Below are 12,548 nucleotides of genomic sequence, written 5' to 3' on the forward strand. Positions count from 1 at the left end.
ATGTCCACTGCCCAGCACCTATTCTATGTCGAGAGTATTAATCTATCCTCATTCATATTGTTTTCCATCCCAGATTTTTCCATTGTTCAAAATATTTTGAAACATTACCAAGCAAATGTCAAATATATAGTAACCCATAATGTGCAAGCATTGTATTCCATTGTGTGGCCTATTGGACTTGCAGTATTATGATGCAAACCGTTATTATAATAAAGAAACTACTGCTAATAGGGAAGAGGGCTACTTGTAAAGAGCTCTAATGAGTACGACAGCTCTTTAAGTTTGCAGCTTTCACCTTAATTTCAACAAAAGCTGTGTGAGCACCACTTGGGAAGAAAGACTCTAACACAGAGATATCAGTTTATTAAGTAAAGTCTTACTATAGACTTAGCTTTAAGAGGAGAGAAAAATTTAGGGCTGTGGGGAAACAAAAAATGCTCTTTTTGCAGCCTTGGAAAGGGGCTGAATTTAGTGAATTGGAATGAAGAAAAATTTACCTCAATATATATTCCCAATATGAACTTTGATATGTAAGCTTATTATTTTATTTGCACTGACAGCAATGAAGACTGGAAGAACGTAACACAATAAGCACAAGACCAGAATTAAAGATTAATCATAGTAAGACAAAAAAAATGGAAATGAAGATTGGCATTATAATGACACGTATCAATTGTTGACTGTGTGTTCTTAGGGTAACTGAAAATATTTGTAACAAATGGATATACTGGGTGGTTATAATTAAACTTTCGCTAATTGAGAGGGCCAATGAAAACAAGCGATTTTACAGCAATGAAATATTGTGGAAACACATGCAGAAGAGAAATAGCAAATAAACCATTGAATGAAATACATCTTAATTTACACATGAGAGTGTAATATTTATTAACTGCATACCATGTTTACGTTCCAGGTTAGAATATTGATCAATGTGATGACCATTTGCATCCACGAAAGACCGGAATTACATTACAGACTGCTCTACTGCTGCCCGAAACATCTCAGGCGAACCATGGAATGCTGAGCTGTTGCGATAGAGCTCATGGACTGCTTGATGATCGCACATTGCTTCCAGCATTCTCTGCCATGGAAACAGTAACTTCTTTACCAATTTGTGGTGCAACTGTCCGTCAGCCTCTCCCAAGAGCAATTCCCAAATCGTCAGTTAATTTGATCTTCCGGATCACTCCTCAACAGTAGTGAAGAGAGATGACCTCTCCGTCATTCCTTTAATGAGTCAACACTCATGAAGATCACCAACACTATTACCGTTGTTTTGATAAAAAAGCTTTAGAAATAAGGCTCTGCTCACCTTGTCCAAACCCATATTAACTGCCTGCAACTATAAATGCCACTGATGCATATGTTTCGACCGTACATCACCGTTCCAGCACTGGCACAATAGTAGTTCATGACACTAATACTACTAACAATGCGAATTCTGTTGTACACAGTCTAAACATCATTCCTGTGATGTTGGGTACCGATATGGCAAATAGTTTTCCATTTACACTGGCTCAAGTAGCAAATGTTTGATTAAAATTATCATGTATAATGAAAGAAATAAATGAATAAAGTTGTTTGAAGTTCATTTGGAAACTTGCCGTCGAATTCAAACATAAATTTCCAGTTGCCGAAGAAAATAAATATATATAACCAGAGTGTACTGCCAATAATTAGCTATATTAGAGATTTTTTCCTTTTTATCATATTGAACATGTTAGGCAGTTTCTAGTAAGGAAATCTGTAGAAATATGTATTACACACATTCCCAATAATACATTCTTCATTCTGTTGATTACATACCCTCTGCGAGCATTTAAAGCAGATAATATTAACAGCACCAAAAAAGTTTCAAGTTCCAACCCTTCATTGTCAAAATGAAAGTTTGATTTAGGCAAGAATGTAAAAAGTGTAAAATTGGAGTGAGTGTCAATATTACATAAAATATTTTAAGAACTTATCTCAAGCTTTTGGAATCAATTCTTTTGTGGTACAAAATTGTACCTGTAGCTGAATAAGAGCTGACACACTATTCAGAGCTCTTCCATTTAATTTTACTTTCTATCCACACCACATGGTATACTTCTCTGGATTGTATTTACCTCTTAGGTGCTGATGCTGAGAGAGAGGACATTATAGTAAGGCAGTGCACTTGTGTGAAATATGCCAAGTCCCAATCTTGTTCAGAAGGTCCAATGAAGGTCCAGTGCTTTCACTGAATCACTACTTGCTTCTGCTACAACTGTTCCATATGATGGAGGTTGTGATCAGTTTCTTCTTCAATAATCTAACTATAATCTCTGGTAATGTTTCACTTCTAACAAATGTGACCTTTTTTTATCAAAAAATGCATATATCACTAAATAACACTACTGATATTCAACCAGAAAATTGAAAATATAAATTGCTTCTCCATAATTTTGCTCTCCTTGTTCCACATAATTACTATCATCAGTTGTATTTGTTAATTTCTGTCAGCACCTCTTTATCCAAATTTTGTTTGACATGTTCTGCAATTTTTGACAAAATTTGCTTATTATTGTAGCCAGTCTGTGATGTCTATGAATGATGCACACAAATACTTTTGAATCTCTACTTGTAGGGGAGAGGGGGTAAAGGTAATTTGTATACTAAGATATACAATACTATAGTGTGGTACACATTAAATACTGAATCCACTAAATAAAATATGTACACATCTATAATCTATTTCTGTGATTTACAACAGATCATATATACACTATATAATTATTCTCCCATCATATACTTTGCTAGTTAGTTGGTAATAAACACAACTTTAATTTGCATTCTTTTTTGTGAACAGGCAGCATTATGAGAGCAGTAAACTTTCAGTAAATGGACTGTGGACATATATTTGTAAAATGTACATCACATTTCAATAAAACAGGCATTCCAGCCTCTATGTGTAGTTTTTAACTACATGTACTAATTTGAACCAAGCTTAAGAAAACCAATGTCATTGCAGGTCATTTTTGCTTTACAACATTGACTGTTACAGAAGCTCTATAATAATTAAAATATTATTATTTGTTAAAATTTTGTTTTATTTAAAATTACATAACCTATTCATATATGCTATGTCATCAAAATCAACAAATGAAATTAAATACAAACATTCTTGAAACTTTTTCTCACAAAAAATTCCATAGGCTGGTCTTGTTTGGTTCATTTATTTCAGCACAACTTTAAAGATTATGGAAATAAATCATACAGAAACAGGATACCAGGCATTAAAGCAATGTTGAAGGGATGTGCATGTGATAATCCCCACATTACTGACTGTTCTTACCTCAATCATTTTTTGAACAAGTACAATTTGAGATGTATTACAGTTGATTATTTCCCACAGTTGTTTCTTCTTTCACTTCTACACAGTTTTCAAGATGACGTGTCAGAGAATCCTCTGAAGAAAATGACTGATGGCAATGGGGACAACGATGACTGGATGTGTGTGAAAACCTGTGTAGTGCCAATGACCTCTTACGTTCATATCCTTCACCACACTGGTCACAAAAGTACAATTTGCCTCGTTCTGGAGTCTGAAGTAGTTCTACAGAAGACTCCACTGGAGACGTAGCCACAGGAACACTGCTCTGTTTAGGCAATGAATGGTGTACTTTTTTATGTTCCTCTTGGAAGTGTTTTGAGGAAAACTTACAGTCACATATATCACACACAAACTGATCAGCAGAAGTGATTATTAGATTCTTTTCCAAATGAGGTACTTTAACTTTCATAATACCATCTTCTTTAACAGTTTTGGTCAATTCAACACCATGTACATCAGCCACTACAGAACTTGTATCAATAGAGCCAACTGAACTACTTCCAAGCTTATCTGCATTGCTTGCATCTGTAACAAACAGGAAATTAAAAATATTAAACAACAGAATTCTTCTAGGAGCAGTAGTACTAAATTTTATTTAATAAATATTTGTTTAAATATACTTGAGTTTTAATACTGAAAATTCGGGGCTCATTAGTAAGTTATATAGTGCATTCCCATTCCACTGAACTTGCTGTCTGGTTTGTAATGACATTAATGGCATTAAAAACGGTTTTAAAATAAATGGTATTTTTACTCTCATTTTAAAATCCAGTAAAGTTCTTAGAACATATCTGCAAAAAGGAGATTATGTGGAAGACAAGAGCACCTAAATCTACATCAATACTCTGCAAACCTCTGTTAAATGCACGGCATAGGGTACTTATCATGTACCACATGCTAGGGCTTCTTCCCATTCTATTCACATATGGAGCAGAAGAAGAATGGGTTCTTCAATGCCTCCATGCTCACTGTGATCTTGTCCTCTACAGGAGCAAACTGTAGGGGATTGCAGTAAATTCCTAGATTCCCTTCTTACTACTGCTTCTTGAAACTTCCTAATTACACACTTTCTTTAGTCTACAGTTTTCAGTATTTCCGTAACACTCTCCCATACTTCAAACACACGTATGACCATTCATGTTGCTCTTATTTATATACATTCGACATTGACTGTTCGCCCTATTTGCTGCGAATCTGTCAGAATTCATTAACATTCTAGGAGGAGCCATGAGTGTCTTGTAAGCAGCCCATTTGCTTAAGTTCCACACAACCAATCAATATTCTAGGATGGGTCACAAAAGTGTTTTGTAATCAATTTTCTTTGTAAACTGACTGCATTTTTTCAGCATCCTACTAATGAACTCAAGTCTGCCATCTACTTTATCTGGGTTTGAGGTTATATCATTATGCCAATTCATATCCCTACAAATTGTCACAATCCAAGCATTTGTGAGAGTTGACTACTCTAATTGTGATTCACTGATATTGTAGTCCTAGGATACCATTTCTCTCTGTTTTACAAAGTGCACAAGTTTTACATTGCTGTGCATTTCAATCATGTTATCAACCTTTGCAACACTTTCAATTTTATCACGATCCATCTGCATAATAGCGAGCTTTTTTCATACACTATTTCATTGCAGATAACTGCATCATCTGCAAAAACTCTTAGGTTACGATTCATATTGTTTGCAGGTCACTAATACAAAAAATGAATAGCAATGATCCCAATATATCTCCTCGGGATATGTTCATGCAAGAGGAAATGAAATGATGGATAATCTCCAGCACAAAATGACTGCTAAAGATCTGCAATGTTGAAATCAACAATCAGGTTGATACCAAAATAATTAAGACTTGAGAGAAATGAAGTCAATGGTGTGTGGTTAGAGCATCCCAAATTACAATTCTTGACATTCACTGACGCCACAAGATTTTAAAAAATATGAGCACAATACTGCTTGAAATGAATAAATTGAAGAAAATCTGTGTGTAGTGCTACATTAAATTTTCAGAAGTTAAGTGAACACAATTAAAATGAACAATTCTTAGTCAACAAGCTAAGAGGTGGTACTGACACTTTAACAATCAGAAGCTCAGCCATGACCTTATTTATTTAGCATCTGACATAACCTTTAAATTCACCATGTTTAGTAATGAAATTGCACCCCTCATACACTTTTCATAGAATAATGTGTTTTGTCCACTCTACAGAACAGGATGAATTGCTGTGAATTATTATAGTTTCATACTGAATTAAGAGCGTCAAATTATCTAAATGAAGTGACCTTTCACAAAAACAGCTGAACGTTTATACACAAGATTACTGAGAGTACAAAACATGCATTTCTGGGTCAAAATTACAAGGTGTACAACTTTGCTTCTGCCATTTGCCGATAGGTGGCGACAACAGTAAGTAGTGATCAAAAGAAACAGATCGCAGATGTCAGGCAGTTAGCTTGGACCTTGGTCAACATAACCTCATTCAAACATTAGTCAATTTGTGTCTGCATCATAAGGTTGTTCTTGATTGAAAATGTCAGTTTACAAGAATAACTCTCATAATTTGCGGGAGGTGTTACTGTTTTGTTTCAATAGGAAGAAAACAGCAGCTGAGTCTCATTGAATGCTCTCAAGCACATATGGTAAGGACACTATTTGTGAAAGAACATGTCACAAGTGGTTTCAACTCTTCAAGAATGGTGATTTTAGTGTCATAGACCGGCAGATGCAGAACTGGAGACATTGCTGAGTGAATACTTGCGCCAACCTTGAGAAGAATTGGCATGATTAGTGGGAGTGACACACAAGCCATTTCAAAACTTCTCAAGGCTGTGGGCATGATTTAGAAAGAAGGAACTTGGGTCCCGGGTCCAAGATCATGCTCTGTATTTGGTGGGACCAGCTCGGCATCGTGTACTACGAGGTGTTAAAACCAAGTGAAACAATCACAGGTGCTCGTTATCGAATGTTATCGAACACAATTAATGCATTTGAGCAGAGCATTAAAAGACAAATGGCCACAATACAGCGAGAGGCACGATAAAGCGATTTTGCAGCATGTCAGCGCTCAACCCCACATTGCAAAAGAGGTCAAAACATACTTGGAAATGTTAAAATGGTAAGTCCTGCCCCACCTGCTGTATTCTCCAGACATTGCTCCCTCTATCACCTGTTTAGATCAATGGCCTGGCTGACCAACACTTCCGATCTCATGAAGAAGTCACAAATTGTATCCATTCATGGATCACTTCAAAAGATGATCAATTTTTTCGACACTGGATTCGTACACTGCCCGAAAGATGGGAGAAAGTAGTGGCCAGTGATGGAAAATACTTTGAATGATACATGTGTAACCAATTTGTTTCATTAAAGCCTCAAATGTGGGGGGAAAAAAACAGCAGATACAAAGTTGTACACCTTGTAATAATTCCAGTATTTTACATATTACACTGGAGAAGGATTGCAGTACAATTCCATGCTTTTAGCTTAGAAAAAAATTTATTTTGTAACTAGGTTTGCTGCTGCTACTTCTTCTTCTTCTTCTTTTCAAGGAATTTTGTCCCATACGACACATTCTGATTCCAATAATTCCCATTCTTTCTATGCCTTCTAATGATCCTTCAACTCACTAGCTTGCAGTCATGAGCAATTTCCATCTGTGTGCTTCTTTTCATTGTATTTATACACTTCTTTCACATTTTATTTTGTCACTGAAACTAGATTCACGTTTCACTTCCATACGAAGTTACTGGCAGAGATATTATTTTACAAAAATTAAGTTGAGTTAATATCATGTTTTCTCTTTCAAATTCCATTTAATTATTCTGTGTGTACCATGATATCAGTTCCTTTCATCTGTCTGCTACAGCTATAGTTAAAGCTATTAGCTACAGTGAAATAACATGAAAACTGTGAGAACATACAGAGCTATTCAGAACCCAAATGAAATTTTCATTGTGCTGCAGACTGTGTGCTGACAAACAACTAAGGTCACAACCTTAGAACACTAATAAGAAAAAGAAGTTAAAGACTACATGTTAAGCCCAACTGATGGAAGGAAAGAGAACTAATAACAAGGATGTCATCTTGGAGAAAGGTCCACAAAGTATGCCGTAAAGACAGCAAAGGTCTCGACCCAAAGATTAAACATCTTCCGCCATATTGAACGATGGATGAAAAGTAGAACGTGGTTGACAGCCCTCACGTCATCACTAAAGTGGTCGATAACACAGATGGCAAACATACATTGGAACATAAGTGGTTAAAGAAAGGGCATTCGGTCAGGAAATGTAGAACCGTCAAAGGCTGATGACAATGAGTACCAAGTGCTGAGGGATCACCACTTAACAAATGGCAATGGCTAAAAAGACAATGTTCAATACAAAACCTAGCTAAAATTATCTAGTGGTGAGAGGGCTGAGAGGTGGTCAGTCATGCGGCTGGTAGAGGTTTAATTCCCCACGGCTTGTTCCCATGAAGAAAAGACCAGCGGTGACGGCAAAGTGATACCATCTGCCTACAGATAGCAACATAGAGAGCATCCAAAGGGATGGAAGAACTAATAGGCCAAGGTAGGAGGCCTTTTCAGCAGAATCGTTTCCCATCATACTGAGGTGACCAGGAATCACAAGAACATCACAGTGGCTCTCTCAATGGAGAGCTAGTGGAAGCTTTCTTGGAGCCGTAGCACTAAATGATAGACTGTGTACAGCCACAGTGGGGCACAGAGAATCAGAGCATATGACTCAATTAAACAGCCTGTGTCGCCAGATGTACTGGAAGAGGGAGAAGAGCTCTACTATAAAAATTGAACAGTGTTCTGGAAGCAGATACTGAATATGTTATGTGCCAATGGCGAAGCTACACCCGACACCATGGTCAGTCTTAGTGCCATCAGCACACAAGAAGGTGTTATTGCTAGGTTGTGTGCAAAGGTCGAGAAACTTACAGCAATAGACCAAATCCAGAGTAGAGTCCCTGCGAAACAAATGATGTCGAAGATGAACACTGGCTGCCGTATGAAGCCAAGATGGTGAAGGGTTCACACCAATCTGGAACATGGCAGGTAGCATGAAGTTAAGCTGCCGAAAGCAGACACTGGGAGGGTGCGTCCCATACTGGCGGCCAAGGGAGTCACCGAAACAGAGGGCACAGGATGGTTGGCCGGGCATGGCAGACAAACGGCACATGTATCCACCACGCCAGTATGACAGTGGTAGTTCAGCATCTTCTGCATAGAGACTCTCAACCGAGCTAGTGTAAAATGTACCTGTGGCCAAATGTATTCCACAGTAGTGGATTGTGTTAAAACGGCATACAATGGATGAACATGCAGATGAATAAACAAAAAACCTTCAGTCTTTTTTGATTGGACAAGGGTTTGGCACAACATACAGTTTAATCAGTGAAAAAGTGAATGCCATTGTAAAGATGACCGAAACACTGCTGAAGATGCCCCGCAAGGAGACAAATCTGTGAAGAACTTTAATAGATCACAAAGCTGTCGCCAAAAACAGAGCTGGAAATGCCTGGTGGGAGACAGGCCATAATAGGATTAATGGCTGTACCAAAGAGGACGATGCTCCGGACATTCTCCTGGATGCAGGTGTCCGACAAGACAGAACCCACATGCACCTTGAAAACTTGGTCTTTTAAAAATCCCTGTTGAAAACTGGGAAGGTAGCCTTGGAAGCCCAGCATGTATAGAGAACGGAAGGTACCAGTCCTCCAGCAGGCATTGTAGGCTTTCTCCAAATTAAAAAACACAGCCAGTGTCTGGTATTTCCACAGGAAACTATTCATGACATGGGCTGACAAAGTGACGAGACAGTCAACTACAGAACGGCAAACTCAAAATGCACATCATGCAGGGATTAGTAGACTGTGAGACTCAAGCCACCATACCAGACAGCCATGAATCATATGTTCCATCACCTTGTGAACACTGCTGATGCGATAGTATGTAGGAAGGAGGAAGTGATTGCCCGCAAGATAGAGATGCTGCACCATCTGAATGTTAACAATGTCCCATCCTGATCCTGGGGTGGAAGATCGGGATGAAGAGAAAGCAAGGTCTGCTCCCTCATAGTAAAGGCTAGGGGTATCACCCAAGCCTCCTCCAGTTATTTCCGAGGCAGGAAGGCAGGGTGATAGTAGGTGGAGCTCAAAATTTCTGCAAAACAGTGGCCTAAGGTGCTGGAGATAGCAACATGGTCCACAATGACACCATCTGCTATGGTCAGGGTGAAAACTGGGGAATGGACCTTCATCCCAGAGATCACATGGAGGTTGCCCCACAAGACGGACAAGGGAGTGAAACTGTTACAAGAAATAGTAAGTGAAGTCCAACTACCTTTTTTTGTTATCCCGAAGACTGCGATGACACTGCACATGCAACTGTTTATAATGAATATGGTACACCATCGTAGGATGATGATAAAATATGGAGAGCATGTCACTGCACACGAATCGCGTTGCAGCACACCTCAGTTCACCAGGGGACTTGAAAACAGTGTGGAAAAAATGAAGTGTGGAACATTCTCTGGCAGTAAGGATAACATTCGTAAGGTACTCTACCTGATCAAAACTGGGGAAACGTTGTTCATCTAAAGTCGTCAGGGAAGAGCAAGGCTCCCTATCAGGCTGAGACAGCTGGCAATTCAGTTTAGATGTAGGTGGGGTAGGAGTCAGCAAATGGATAGCCCACAGAAAATAGTCGCTCTGGTATGTGTCAAAGAAAATGGACCACTTGAGATGATGATCAAGCTGAGCAGTGCAGAATGAGAAGTTCAAATGGGACTAGGTGTAGGTTGAGTCTGAAAGGAATTTGAGAGGTCAAAGCAGTTACAATTTTGTTTGTTCGAGCCAGAAAATAATAGGATGCTGCAATTCCAAGAGCAGCCATAATGCCTCCTTTCTGGACCTTATGCCATGAACATTATGTTGAAAAAGGATCACAATACAGAACAGGGAGGTGGGAACAAATGAAGGGCAGTCACATCAGCGGATGCTGAGTGTCAGTTTTGAAAGACAATATTTACAGAGGTGTTGGCATACTCCCTGGATCAGCCTGCAGATCCCAGGGCAGAAGAATGGCAGGCAGTTCACACCAGTGAAACGGAATTCTTTCGGATGAGGGTATCACGTGGCAAAACCATTGAAGATGATCTCTGAGACAGAGAAGGAGAAGACCATTTGCCTTTATTTGGTTTCTTAGAGGCTTTACGACTGGCAGACGAAAACTCAGACAGCTGTTACTGGAGGGACATAAAAAGTCTTCGTGGGAGTATTCCTTTTGTTCTTTCCGGCCTGCTGGTTGTGTAGCAGGTGATTTCGCCACTGAGGCGAAGATTTGGTGCCTTGTTGCACAGCTGTAGGAGAAGGACAGGAAGCTGTTACCATGATACTGGGTGATTTTACAACTGCAATGCTGAACTGGAACTCACAAGTCTGAGTAGCCATGTTCTTCGTGGAGAGAGAGGAGTAGCAAGAATGGTACTGTGGCTGCTGGATGGTAACATGCACGGCTTTTGATACGCCAAAAGCTTGCAAGCAACGAGGTAAGGTACTTTTTCCATCATCCAGATCTCCTGGACAGCCTGCTCATCTAGATACATGGTACATTCATGGGAAGAGGCGGCATTGTCACCATCGCAATTCATTCAGTGGGGAGAAGGGGGTGGGCAATCATCCTCATGAGCATCCTTACCACAATTCAATTGACACATATGACCATGTTTTGACAGGGCATGTGAGTGTGGTTGCTACGTTGACACAGGTAGCAATGCACCGGGTTTGGAATGTACCATCGGACCATGATGATTTCATAGACTGCCTTGATCTTCTATGAAAGCACTACTCGATCAAACATGAGAGTTTTCATTACCCGATGGACCGCAGTGATGCCCTGATCAGAGAAGTAAGTTTGGATTTCTCCTTTGGTCCGACCATCAAGCAGATGGGTGTAAATAACACCATGCAAAGATTTCAGCATTTGACAGGCCTCAAAATGAACAGGATAGTTGTGGAGGAGTGAAGCAGAAAGCAGTTGTTGGGCTTGAAAATCACAGCTTATATCCAGAAGCGAAGTCCCATTACGTAAGTGAGAGCATGTTTTCATAAGGCCTGCAACTGCATGAACACCTTTCTGAATAATAAACGAATTAACTGTCACAAAGGACTGACTGCCTTCGGTACATGATACCATGAGGAATCCACGTGCAGCTGGGAAAGTCTTTGAATCTTTAGTTTCATTCCATTTACATTCAGTAGATATAGAGTGGGATGGTGATTGGTTCACTGCAAAAAAATTCCTATGATTGCCATCATCTCCTATGGTGCGCCCCTTCAGAGGGGCGGCTCACCCTCCTTAGGTGACTGTTCACGCCCCAGGCTGCACCTCCCGAACTCCTGACAGAGGGACCAATTGGCAGTTGGGAAGGTGACAGCTCAAGCAATCGCCTCTCCCTGGGTCTGGCCTGTACCAGGGGTACATGCAAACCCTAACTGTCGACCCGTGGCTGGGAATTGTGTGTTACCCAGTCACCTCTTATGCATCAAATGTGTGGGCTAGCCTTCAGGAAACCACAAGAAGGAAGAAGAAACAAAGAAAAAAAACAAATGCCGAAGCGGAGATGGAGGATGAAGGAAGAAAGAAAAACATATGAGGGACTGTTCTGATGCTGGCTATCAAAACTGCAACAATCATTCCTGAGAATATCCCAAGCATGTTCCCCAAAGGAGGGGAAAAAGAATAACAGGAGGATAGACATGCAGCACAGACAAGGAAGCAGTACTGCAAAGGCTAGGGCCTTGTGGTACCCAAGCATGAACCCACCAAAGAGTGGTGAGCCCCCTGGTAGGAACACCAGCAGGGGTAGGCACGTTAGAATGGGGCATATAACGAAGCGATGCATGTTACGTGTCCTTGAATTTGTTAAATGTGAGTCAATTGTGATGGTTCAGTGGTGATTTCATACCAAATACCACGTAAAAGATACAACAGACAGAACAATCCATGTGTGGCACAACATGATATGTGACACTAGCTGCTTTTGTGGTGTGTAGAAAAGCTGCAGGTGGGGGCAATCAGCATAGCAGGTGGTGCCTGTGTGGAGGTCATTTGTCAGGAGTCCAAAGAAATCAATGAGTCTTGCAAGGAAAGAACAACAGACAGCACAGTCAACTGCCTGGA

General features: G+C 39.8%; 1 protein-coding gene across 1 annotated transcript in view; it reads right to left on the reverse strand.

Annotated features, from left to right (window-relative positions):
* Positions 1–2,744: 2,744 nt before the first annotated feature.
* LOC126463667 (uncharacterized) overlaps positions 2,745–12,548 on the reverse strand; it is a 90,264-nt gene continuing 80,460 nt past the window's right edge. Inside the window, exon 5 of the mRNA XM_050096177.1 lies at positions 2,745–3,877. Within this exon, the coding sequence (XP_049952134.1) occupies positions 3,351–3,877 (527 nt within the window). The 3' untranslated portion in view covers positions 2,745–3,350. The remainder of the gene's footprint in view (positions 3,878–12,548) is intronic.

The sequence above is a fragment of the Schistocerca serialis genome, chromosome 1 (assembly GCF_023864345.2).
Source record: "Schistocerca serialis cubense isolate TAMUIC-IGC-003099 chromosome 1, iqSchSeri2.2, whole genome shotgun sequence".
Lineage (NCBI taxonomy): Eukaryota > Metazoa > Arthropoda > Insecta > Orthoptera > Acrididae > Schistocerca > Schistocerca serialis.